At 37.1% G+C, this 13724-nt stretch overlaps 1 protein-coding gene across 1 annotated transcript in view; it reads left to right on the forward strand.

The window, feature by feature from the left end:
- The window catches only part of LOC311295497 (protein NLRC3-like), a 36721-nt gene extending 33124 nt beyond the window's left edge, over positions 1-3597 (forward strand). The window contains exons 5-6 of the mRNA XM_084416922.1: positions 2325-2380; positions 2458-3597. Coding sequence (XP_084273048.1) covers positions 2325-2380; positions 2458-3011 — 610 coding nt within the window. The 3' untranslated portion in view covers positions 3012-3597. The remainder of the gene's footprint in view (positions 1-2324; positions 2381-2457) is intronic.
- Positions 3598-13724: the final 10127 nt, after the last annotated feature.

Raw genomic sequence — 13724 nt, forward strand, 5'->3', positions numbered from 1 at the left:
TTAATATTACAACAAACACAGGAACAGACAGAAGGTTTACCAGTGCATGTGTAAAACATGTGGTAAACACACACAACACGCAAACATCGACCAACAATCAAAGACTGAAAACAGAGGAACTAAACAGAGATAATGAAATGATTACGAACAGGTATGATGATTAGGTGAGTGTCCATGACAACTGATGACTGGCAGGAAAAATCAAACAAAGGAACACATCTAACTGATGAAAACAAACTAACTGAACATAACTGTGACAGTCATATTGTTTATAACTATAATATTAAAGATCAACAAAATCATCCAAAACATAAACGCATGAACAGTCGTCAACTTTATTTATATTGTGCTTTTTACAATACAAATTGTTTCAAAGCAGGTTTACAGTGATAACAGGAAAATAATGCAACAAAGTTTGTTTTTGCTGTACAGCAGATCTAGAAGAATATAGTGTCAAAGTCAGTGATTGTTCATTTTTGTTGTAAAAAAGTTATTTATTTAGTTCCTTTATATATAGATATATACACTCACCTAAAGGATTATTAGGAACACCATACTAATACTGTGTTTGACCCCCTTTCGCCTTCAGAACTGCCTTAATTCTACGTGGCATTGATTCAACAAGGTGCTGAAAGCATTCTTTAGAAATGTTGGCCCATATTGATAGGATACCATCTTGCAGTTGATGGAGATTTGTGGGATGCACATCCAGGGCACGAAGCTCCCGTTCCACCACATCCCAAAGATGCTCTATTAGGTTGAGATCTGGTGACCGTGGGGGCCATTTTAGTACAGTAAACTCATTGTCATGTTCAAGAAACCAATTTGAAATGATTTGAGCTTTGTGACATGGTGCATTATCCTGCTGGAAGTAGCCATCAGAGGATGGGTACATGGTGGTCATAAAGGGATGGACATGGTCAGAAACAATGCTCAGGTAGGCCGTGGCATTTAAACGATGCCCAATTGGCTCTAAGGGGCCTAAAGTGTGCCAAGAAAACATCCCCCACACCATTACACCACCACCACCAGCCTGCACAGTGGTAACAATGCATGATGGATCCATGTTCTCATTCTGTTTACGCCAAATTCTGACTCTACCATCTGAATGTCTCAACAGAAATCGAGACTCATCAGACCAGGCAACATTTTTCCAGTCTTCAACTGTCCAATTTTGGTGAGCTTGTGCAAATTGTAGCCTCTTTTTCCTATTTGTAGTGGAGATGAGTGGTACCCGGTGGGGTCTTCTGCTGTTGTAGCCCATCCGCCTCAAGGTTGTGCATGTTGTGGCTTCACAAATGCTTTGCTGCATACCTCGGTTGTAACGAGTGGTTATTTCAGTCAAAGTTGCTCTTCAATCAGCTTGAATCAGTCGGCCCATTCTCCTCTGACCTCTAGCATCAACAAGGCATTTTCGCCCACAGGACTGCCGCATACTGGATGTTTTTCCCTTTTCACACCATTCTTTGTAAACCCTAGAAATGGTTGTGCGTGAAAATCCCAGTAACTGAGCAGATTGTGAAATACTCAGATCGGCCCATCTGGCACCAACAACCATGCCACGCTCAAAATTGCTTAAATCACCTTTATTTTCCATTCTGACATTCAGTTTGGAGTTCAGGAGATTGTCTTGACCAGGACCACACCCCTAAATGCATTGAAGCAACTGCCATGTGATTGGTTGATTAGATAATTGCATTAATGAGAAATTGAACAGGTGTTCCTAATAATCCTTTAGGTGAGTGTATTGTTCATATTTGTTCCTCTGGTTCAGTTTTGTTTATTTTTTTGTGATATCTGGCAACCCTTCAGTGGAGCTTTAATGAAGAGGGAAGAGAGAAGAAGAGAAGAAGAAGTAGAAGAAGAGCAGCTGCTGTTACTGCACTTATTTAATAATGTAGATTAAATTCTACACACTTATAACTGCATTATTATTTTACTGAAGCCCAGTGGAGACTGAGACGCCGTCGCTAGAAAAACACAATATTCTGTTGATCTCAGTATTTAGTGATTTAGTCTCAGATACAGGATATGATCATTCACTTTACAAGCAGGTGTTGTTCGTTACCATGGCAACCGCTTGAGCGTCCACGTTGAATGCGTTTCTTGTGTGTAAAAAGTTCAAAAAAGCTTGACGTGTGTCGTAATTATACATTACTTAAGGTTATTTTATTTTTGTTAATATCGATACACTGTAGGAATTAATTTGTCCCTCGATGCAAGCCAATGTCAAGTGTGTGTGTGTGTGTGTGTGTGTGTGTGTGTGTGTGTGTGTGTGTGTGTGTGTGTGTGTGTGTTCGTGTGTGTGTGTGTGTGTTTTCTAGTGTGGATCACGGTTCAGAAGTTAAAGAGTTCATGATGACATCAAGACTACACAGATGTAAGTCCTCAAACACACAGTTTTAGTGTGTGTTGTTGTAAATGTTGCTGTTGTAATGTGTGTGTTCTTGTGTTCAGATGCCGTTGATCTCACACTGGATCCAAACACAGCACACACTCATCTCGTTCTGTCTGAGAAGAACAGAAAGGTGACGCGTGTGTGGGAGAGACAGTCGTATCCTGATCATCCAGAGAGATTTGATTATTATCTTCAGGTTCTGTGTGGAGAGAGTCTGACTGGACGCTGTTACTGGGAGGCTGAACGGAGTGGAAATGCTGAAATATCAGTGTCATATAAAGGAATCAAGAGGAAAGGAGGGAGAGATGACTGTGAGTTTGGATGTAATGAGAAGTCCTGGAGTTTGAGCTGCTATGATCACAGACTCACTGTCCGTCACAATAGTAACTCCACTGCTGTTTCTGCTGGTTCAGGATCCTGTAAGAGAGTAGGAGTGTTTGTGGACGTGTCGGCCGGCACTCTGTCCTTCTACAGCGTCTCTGACACACACACACTCACACACTTACACACATTCACACACACATTCACTGAACCCCTTTATGCTGGATTTAGACTTAATAATAACTCTTCAGTGTCTCTGTGTCACATTAAACAACAAACACACAATGACTGACACACGCACATACACACACTGACTGACACACACACACTGTAAAAAAAAAAATTACTAAGAAAATGTGGTACCATTTAACACATTTTATTTTTTAGCAGAAGTGTGTAATTACATAAACACACACACTCACTAAATTGTCATTTTTCCAGTTGTGTAACTTTTTGTGTGTGTTACTGCATTATCACCGTTATTGATATTCACACACTTTATTTATTGTTATTAAAATCCTTCAGATGATCTGATTAAAACTGCTGGATTTCAAAGGATTATTATAATCAATAATGTGAAATGAATAACGCATAATCTATATAATCATAGAGATAACTGTAAAATGAACATTAATCTACTGTCACCTCCAGTATTTCACTGTTAATTCACATGTTTTATTACAGTTTAATCATGTTATTGTAGTTTATGGTCAATAAACGCTTGTTCCTGTTTCAGTCTGAACATGTTTCTTCAGTTGTTGATCTTTGACTGTTATTTTCATTCATGATAAACGTTTGTCACCCTGAGTTTCACTGTTTTTACACGTTTGCTTTTTAATGTCCAGTTTTGACTGAATCACTTTATGAATCTTCATCAAAAGAGAGTTTGGACTGAATCTAATACAGAAGAACTGTTGAACAGGAAAGTAAATGAGTCTGGGACAAATAATCAAAATCAGAGTAAAACACACTTTATTTTAATGTGTAATTATATATTTAAGTACTGAGTAATATTAAGTACATGTTTGTACTATAGGGTTATGGTTCATTTATAGCTATTACTACAGTAAATACATGTAATGTGTAACAATGACACTGTAAAATAGTGTTACCAAAAAAACACGTAAGAAACAAAACGTATCAAGTTTTTATAAATGTACACAGTATTCGTGTTTGTTTCGTATGGTTTTAGAAAACTTTTGTATTATTTTCTACAAGTTTAAAAACGAATGTGGTTTATGTAAAAATAATAGTACATACTGTATTGTCCTTAAACAACTTTATATGTGAGACTACATCTGAATTATGTTGAATAAAAAAATGAATAAAAAAAAATGCTCTGTTTATTTTTTCTGTCATTGAAACAACAGGAATATATGATTAATCTCTCAATCTCTCTCTCTCTCTCTCTCTCTCTCTCTCTCTCTCTCTCTCTCTCTCTCTCTCTCTCTCTATCACTACGATTCAAAATGAATGGTTGTTGTTGTTTTTAATGGAAAGAGTTTCTCATTCCCCCAGATAAGTGTCAACATGCCCCATTACAAGATCAGTGTGTATTGTTAATAATGCGCTGTTTTCCCCTGTGCAATAACAGTGAAAATGAGAGTGATTTGTGTGGAGAAATGAAGCAGATGTTGACTGGAGTAAAGTGTGAGTTCTGCTCTCGGTCTCATATCTGGTGTCGTCAGACCTCAGGTGTGAATAAAGCTGAAATGAATGAAACACTCGGCTGATGTTTGTCTCTCTACTGGAATCACACACAGATCTAGTTTAGCAGAAGGAAAATCTAATGAGAAAGAGGACAATCACTGCTTTGACTAGTTGTCTGTGAAGAACTAATATTCTTACTGTTCTTTGACGTCTGAATGTTAATATTAGTTTTGTTTGATTTGCAAAATAATAGTTGAACAGAAAACGATTGCTGTAAAGTTTTGACATTTGAAAGGCCGAAGCTGAGGAAAGGTAAATTGTTCAGGAAGGAGTTTACAATGTGAATTAATAAAGTTATTTACAAGCAAACATTATAAATATATATGAGAAAGAGAGGTATCTCATGTGTATATAAACACGTGTATATATAACCTCAATATATTTATTTTCATGTTTTGCACTTATTTATTAAGATTTTGAAATAAAAAAGGGTGAATCAGTTTAAACCATCCATTAACATCTAATTATCAAAAACACAACGCTGACAAAACAGATTACAGTCAAATAAACAGACTTACAAAGAGTAACAATCAATTCAGCCTTTATTTCAAATTCACCTCATTTACAAATATTACATAGAACATCCGTTCTGGCAATTTATCATTTCATAAACAGAAAACACAGCAGATTATCAGAGATCAGCATTAAATCTCTTTCATCTGTAAAGTGCATCAAAGTTGAAGAAACTCAACATGTACAAATGGAAACTGAACTCACACACAGTTTTACTTCAACATATTTGCTTTGGGATCTTGAATTATTACATATAACATCAGATTTTCATTGAAGTTTAACATAATTATTTTGTCCCTGTAACTAAAGTAAATCAGTTTGACCTGAATCAAAGATCAAGTTAAAATCAAGCGGAGCGCAGAGGTTCATGTCCTCCATCACATGAGTTTCACTTCATCATTTACTGTGCTCTGTTTGGACCCGGAGGAACGTGAGCTTAGAAAACACTCACAACTTAATATTGTTCAACTTAAACCATATTGCATCTAATCAGTGACTTCTCATTAATGAGTGAATGCACTAAAGTTTGAATGTCACCACGTTTTTAACATGCTATTTCTTCATTTAACCCCTTTTTATTCATTAAAAATTGTGAAATTCTTTGAAATGTCACATTTGTTCAGGAACTAGAGCAAAAACCAGTGTGATGCAAGAAAAGATACAGTGGGGAGAACAGGTATTTGATACACTGCCGATTTTGCAGGTTTTCCCACTTACAAAGCATGTAGAAGTCTGTCATTTTTATCATAGGTACTCTTCAACTGTGAGAGACAGAATCTAAAACAAAAATCCAGAAAATCACATTGTATGATTTTTTTAAATAATTAATTTGCATTTTAATTTGCATAACATAAGTATTTGATCACCTACCAACCAGTAAGAATTCCGACTCTCACAGACCTGTTAGTTTTTCTTTAAGAAGCCCTCCTGTTCTCCACTCATTACCTGTACTGTATTAACTGCACCTGTTTGAACTTGTTACCTGTATAAAAGACACCTGTCCACACACTCAATCAAACAGACTCCAACCTCTCCACAATGGCAAGACCAGAGAGCTGAGCAAGGACATCAGGGATAAAATTGTAGACCTGCACAAGGCTGGGATGAGCTACAGGACAATAGGCAAGCAGCTTGGTGAGAAGGCAACAACTGTTGGCGCAATTATTAGAAAATGGAAGAAGTTCAAGATGACGGTCAATCTCCCTCGGTCTGGGGCACCATGCAAGATCTCACCTCGTGGGGCATCAATGATCATGAGCAAGGTGAGGGATCAGCCCAGAACTACACGGCAGGACCTGGGCAATGACCTGAAGAGAGCTGGGACCACAGTCTCAATGAAAACCATTAGTAACACACTACGCCGTCATGGATTAAAATCCTGCAGCGCACGCAAGGTCCCCCTGCTCAAGCCAGCATATGTCCAGGCCCGTCTGAAGTTTGCCAATGACCATCTGGATTATCCAGAGGAGGAATGGGAGAAGGTCATGTGGTCTGATGAAACAAAAATAGAGCTTTTTGGTCTAAACTCCACTCGTTGTGTTTGGAGGAAGAAGAAGGATGAGTACAACCCCAAGAACACCATCCCAACCGTGAAGCATGGAGGTGGAAACATCATTCTTTGGGGATGCTTTTCTGCAAAGGGGACAGGACGACTGCACCGTATTGAGGGGAGGATGGATGGGGCCATGTATCGTGAGATCTTGGCCAACAACCTCCTTCCCTCAGTAAGAGCATTGAAGATGGGTCGTGGCTGGGTCTTCCAGCATGACAACGACCCGAAACACACAGACAGGGCAACTAAGGAGTGGCTCCGTAAGAAGCATCTCAAGGTCCTGGAGTGGCCTAGCCAGTCTCCAGACCTGAACCCAATAGAAAATATTTGGAGGGAGCTGAAAGTCCGTATTGCCCAGCAACAGCCCCGAAACCTGAAGGATCTGGAGAAGGTCTGTATGGAGGAGTGGGCCAAAATCCCTGCTGCAGTGTGTGCAAACCTGGTCAAGAACTACAGGAAACGTATCATCTCTGTAATTGCAAACAAAGGTTTCTGTACCAAATATTAAGTTCTGCTTTTCTGATGTATCAAATACTTATGTCATGCAATAAAATGCAAATGAACTACTTAAAAATCATACAATGGGATTTTCTGGATTTTTGTTTTAGATTCCGTCACTCACAGTTGAAGAGTACCTATGATAAAAAGACTACATACAGACTACATGCTTTGTAAGTGGGAAAAACTGCAAAATCAGCAGTGTATCAAATACTTGTTCTCCCCACTGTATATTATGTAAATACTATTAGTAAGAAAAGTACGTCTGTGAAAATTCTCAGTCATCCAGGTCATAGTTATCCAAGAAGGGTTGGCTCAGGGGTGACAACCCCACAGAGGTTAAATACCTGGCACTCCCCATCAGTCATTTATAACTGAAGAAACCCCTTGGATGAGAGGCAAAACATCTTCAAATATGAAAGTACCAAGTCCAGTTGCCCTTGATTTAACCCTTCTTGGGTATACAACATGGGTAAGACACACAAAAGCATACTTTCGTCAACCCTGTTACCCTGGAATGGTAACAGGGTTGACGGAAAATGTTATTGACGGCCATAACTAGCCATGAGGTATAGGTAATGACACCACATTATGTGCCTTAGTGTTCACAATTTGACACATGTTAAGAATAAAATCCATTCATGACTAATGAACTGACACTTAAGGCTTTATACAAGTATATGTTTTTTTTTATGATAGTTTGACTTTTTTGGCCTCCATAGCAAGTAGAAGTAGAAAAATCATACTGAGGGACAGGCCATTTTCAACATTTCTGCAAGATGCTTTGCACAAAAAATGTGATTAAAATCCTTTAAAAACAAAAGAAACAGAAATTAATTTATTCTTATATTATGAGACATATTATGGAAACTAAATTATAAAATATTTTATTTGTTTTATGGTTTATTAAGATTTACAGAGCTTTTTTTTTCTGAGGGACACAAAATGGCACGTTTTCGTATAATGACCCATATATATATATTATATTATATGTGTGTGTGTGAGCCCGCGCTCAATCGGTCCAAAGGTCGCAATCCGATCCGATCAGCGGGGAAGGTCCAGCTTTCCACGTGGCAAAGTATTTTTGATTAAATTAAATACATTTTCTCATTTGTATTTTCTCGTTATTTCATATGACTCCATAAATGAAAAGGCTTTAATGATATCTGTGCATTGTTAAATGTGAATGAATGTTTGACTATTCCTTTTTAACTCTTTACTTTAAATAATGAGTCCGTTAGAATAAAATCAAATGTTTACAATTTATTAGGTCAGGTAAATGTATCATGCCAATTACGTGATCAATTCAAAGATAATCAATACAAAACATCAAATGCTCTGGAATATAGAGAAGAGATGCGAACCCGACATTAGGAAATACATGATGCTGAAGTCTTTGAGGTCCTTCAACATCACTGGCTGATCTGAGGTATAGAATCGTGCTGATCCTCTTGTTGCATTTCATTATATAGACAGAAACTTCTTTCACATGGAAACATCTGCTAACAATGGGAATTTACATTCAGAGTTGACACCTTTTGTGAGTAGGAGACCATTTGTCTGGAGACCACCTTCCTTTGTGTACCAGTTATCTCTAAACTCTTAAAAACCTTATTAACTTTTGTTTTACTTATTTGGAAATGAGACCTTTATACCAGTCACACTGAGACATTTCAAATGATACCAAACATGTGTAATGATAATTATTCACATTATACGCTATATTACACTATGGAGATTCTTGGGTGAATTTTGGTGATATTAGCATGAGGGAGGAGGGGAAGAAATGTAGATTAGGAATGAGAGGTATAGTTTCACAAGAGAGAGTTCAAGTGTAATTTCCAGAAAGGTCCTTTGTCTTCTCGAGGAGTGGTCGTTCCTCAACCAGTTCTTCCAGTTTCTCCAGCTTACATATGTATAAATATGAATAAATCTTATTTACCAGTACTGTATCATTCAAAAATGTAAATGAATCCTTACGAATTCTATAATTTGCTCCTAATATTTCCTGAAGTGCATAATTGCTTACAGCCGTTTCCTTTAGTGACAACTAACGTTCACTATTGTTTGCTACTGTACTTTCTATTAATATCTGATTTATTGTTTCTGGATATCCACATTCATCGCAATTTCCAGTTTCATGTTTCCCTATTTTATATAAACTTTGATTTAGTGTTGTCTGCCCAATACATAGTCGTGTCAGTATCACATCCTCTTTCCTGTTACTAACAGATTCCCCTACACAGATGTCTTCCTCTTATTTCACTGTCCCATATCCTCAGCCACCTCTTTTTACGTCTGTTTTACTCATTTGTAAAAAAACAAACAAAAAAAAAAAACACTGATTGGGCATTCCAGTAAGCGCAAATGACGTCACTTAAACACTTACATTTATTTCAAGGACAAAGTTTGCTGGAATGGTCACAAAAACTCTAAATCATTACATAATTTAATTTTAAAAATCTTTATATAAATGTGGTCACAGCTAAAAAATAAAATGCCCATAAAGATACTAAATTATTTGCAAACATTTATAAACATTTACAAATAATGAATATTTTTAACTTTAGATCAGGTATTAAAAAAACACACACACAAAAAAAAAAACAGTCGGCATACACACCACAACAAAAATGTCCCCCCAATGATCACTCATGTACAGGCGCGCTGGAAGCTGTTTCATGGAGGGGGGGCTGGGGGCTGGGTTGGAAAATATGTGACGTCATTATGTTGTGGCCAACGACAAGACATGAAATTTCTCTGTACTGTATGTGTTGTAGCCATTAAAGAAAACATTTAGTTTCATATTTATGTTTAAATATTATAGGCTAATGTTATTTTTTAATTTAATCGATGTTGATTATGAAAGTGAGCATATGCAGCATGAGAAAGATAAAGATACATCATGAGATGCAATATGACTGGAGACATGGAGTGGGTAAGACATGATTTTTACCACTTCATTGAGTTTTGTTTTGTAGAAAAACAATTTTTAGAAGATTTTCGTTTTGTATAAATTGTATCTTAATTTTGATCAATGTTTTATTAACCAATTGCCTGTAGCGCAAATATATAGCAGACAATGTAATAAGGCACCGGCATGATCACTTGCATTGCACGTGAACTGGAGGGCGCCGAAACTCAGCTTGTGCCTCACAGATTTGAGAAATATGCTATATATCTATTATAGAAAGCTTGAAAAGTCTACTTTTAAACGAAACTATTCAAAACGAAAAGAAATGGGCTACTCTCTGATTATATCATATGAAATGTGTATTTCACATGCATTTCTCTCTGGCGTTCATGGCGAGTCCACGTCGCCAACTCCATCTTTGCAGTGACACAGAAAACACCAGTTTATTAATAAACAATTAAATGTCTCCTTGCTATTTTGGACACATTCATACTTTTGCCGGTTCTTTGTGGCAAGCTTAATGCGTGCGGCCGTGCGCTTGAGTGCGGCTATATTATGTACACGCTCATTATCCTGACCTGTATATAGCCTATTTAAGTAATAAAATTAATATAAAGGGGCGATTTGTCCACTGATGGCTTAAATGAACAACTACTAAAAAAACTTTAGTCGGAGGCAGCCCTTATTCCACATATTTTGGTACCAGCAGGCTATTCTGGGTTGAGCGAGCGACCCTGAGCGGAATGAGCGAGGGAGCGGAATATTCAGAAATGCGCTCTCCGCTCACGTGCTCTGATCAGAACAAAGCATGACAAATTCAAACTTTATTTCATTTTCTCCGTAGCTTGAACACTCACTTAATTAGGCATAAGAGAGTTAGTTAACGCTGTCCATTTATTTATTTTTATTTCACGTTTTTAAAGTACAATATTATTAGTCCACTGTCCACAGCCCCCCACTTGGGGGTGCTGATGCTATGACGAGGGGGCTGCAGCCCCCGCAGCACCCCCCTTCCCGCGCTACTGCTCATGTAACGGTAGACTGGAAGCAATGGTTTATAGTTAAAAGAGGTTTAGACCCAGCAGGCACAGTGCGTCAATGTGACGTCAGGAAGACGTTGGATTAGTTGGAGTCAGACGTCATATTTTGGTTGAAAATGAAAGTCAGGTTGACGTCTAAACCCAATGTTTGTTTGGCGTAATAAGCACCACAAAAAAATGTGACATGCATGGCAGCACATTAAATCTGTGAAGATCTCAGCAGAGGAGGAGTAAACAACTCCACAGACAGCATTACCAGCTTCACTTATTACTAACCAGATTTACTTTATTTAATTTACATTTTAATGAAATCAATAGTTGTATTTTAAAGTCACCATGATGGTGGTTAGCGTTTGCTTTAGTTGGGCTCTTGATTAAAGAGGTGGTTGATTATGATTTCACTTTTCTAACTTTAGTTAGTGTGTAATGTTGCTGTTTGAGAATAAAATACATCTGCAAAGTTACAATACTCAAAGTTCAAAGCAAAGGAAGATATTTGCGTCTAAAGAAAAGGACTACAACAAACTGCTGGTTGGGACTACAGGACATTCCTCCTGGGTTAGTGACATCACTAACCCTAGAATTTACATAAACCCCGCCCCCGGGAACACGCAGTCCATGTTGAGAAGAGGAAAAGTTGTTGTATAAGAGTACATTTGTGAGTCAGCTCAAACTTTAGCATCCATCTTTTCACATGCAATAGAAAGTCACTCTGTGTGCATCTCACAACAGTTCCTATATGAGCGATTTATAGATTTATCATGACAGAATATCTTAATTGAAGATAGTTAACTCCACATCAGCAACATAAATTCATCAACTAACCATTCAGAGACGTCCTGTTGCATTCTACATGTTGTCACTTCTTCTTGAGTCTCTCCATCTGTGTCTGACTCCGTTTTAACATTAAAGGCAGAACAGTTTCTGTCATTTTAGTGTGTCTGCGTGAGGTAATAGCAGCCGCTAACACACAGGAGCTCTTGAAACCCCGCCCTCTGCAGCAGCTCATTTGCATTTAAAGGGCCAGGCACAAAACGGTGCGTTTTTGCAAACCCTCAAAAAGTGATAACTTTAACTTGCTATATAAAAATATCTGTGGGATATTTTGCACTAAAACTTCACACACACACTCTGGGGACATCATAGATATATTTTACATCTTGTGAAAAGGGCATTTTACCACCCCTTTAATATAAAACTTTCTCTGACTGCTATAATTGTGTGTTTATAAAACACATTTGTTGTGGCTAAAAAGCCTAGCGAAAATTAGATCAGGTGATGTTGGCTGTTTATTGATGATGAAATCATCATCATGTAATTGCCTGAATCCCTGATCTTATTCGGTGTCTGATGTTTTGATTATATAGGACTTGTGCTTTTAATGTTGTTTTATAATAGAAGCCATTTAATTTTACAGCATGAGAGCAATGTTGTTTGTCAAATAATATAAAGGATTTTAAAAACAGTTAATGCATTAAACTTTTTCCTCTACATTATTACTTAGCCATCAAGAATCAGTGTATGACTCTCAACAATGGTGACAATCAATGAAGTGCTTCATGCTGCAGTGCATGCTGGGTACCACCAATCAAAACTCACCCATATCTCCCAGCATGCATTGTGGCCTTAGTAAATTATGCTGCTGGAGTTGATCTGATTATCTGGATATTTTGTTTTGTTTTGATTGTCACCATTGTTGAGATTCATGCTGTTTCTTGATGTCTGTGTGCGTTGTAATGCCATAGATGAAAGGGTTTTGTGCACTAAATAGTTTTTAAAAACCAAGCATATTTCTTGATAAATAACACTGTTAGACATGCTGTAGAATCAGATGACTTCTATTATGAATAAAACAGTTTTAAAACCACAAGTCCTATATAATCAAAGCATTAGACACTGAATAAGATCAGGGAATTACATGATAATATCGTCATCATCAATAATCATCCAACATCACCTGATCTCATTTTCTCATGGCTATTTTAGCTACAACAAATGTGTTTTATAAATACACACAATTATAGCAACCAGAGAATTTTTTATATTAAAGAGTCAAGGGTCAAGAGCACAACTAAAGCAAACGCTAACCACCATCATGGTGACTTTAAAATACAAAATATGATTTCATTAAAATGGAAATTAAATAAAGTAAATCTGGTTAGTTTTAAGTGAAGCTGGTAATAAGTGTACAGCCATGCATTTCACCTTTTTGTCTGGTTTATTCCAACCAAAATTCAACGACTGCCCAACGTTGGAGCTTGACGTCAAACAAACATTGGATTTAGACGTCAACCCGACTTTCATTTTTAATCAAAATCCAACGTCTGACCGATGCTGTAGTCTATATCCTGTGCCTGCTGGGTAAAACTAAATATGTGCACAGAGACACAGGAGTAAAACAGATATAATTTATTTCAAGGAGAGATGACTTAAAGTTTGCTTAAACTCTAATCATTACATAACCCCTCTTTATACAAATGTGGTCACAGCTAAAAATAAAATGCCCATAAAGATACTAAATGATTAGTAGACATTTATAATTAATAAATATTTGTAACTTTAGATTAGGTAAAAAAAAAAAAAAAAAACATCGCATAAACATTAAACTATAGACTTCAATGACTCCTGTATGTTTTACCACATGTTGAAAGACCAAACACAAAACATCTTTCCATATTTCATTTCTGGAAGCCGGGCTAAATGAGCAAGCATTTGTTACTGCATTCAGATATCAAATAAAGACATTAGAGAATACATGAAAATAACATTTCAGTAATC

Source organism: Rutilus rutilus (assembly GCF_951802725.1).
Source record: "Rutilus rutilus genome assembly, chromosome: 1".
In the NCBI taxonomy this organism is placed as follows: Eukaryota; Metazoa; Chordata; class Actinopteri; order Cypriniformes; family Leuciscidae; genus Rutilus; species Rutilus rutilus.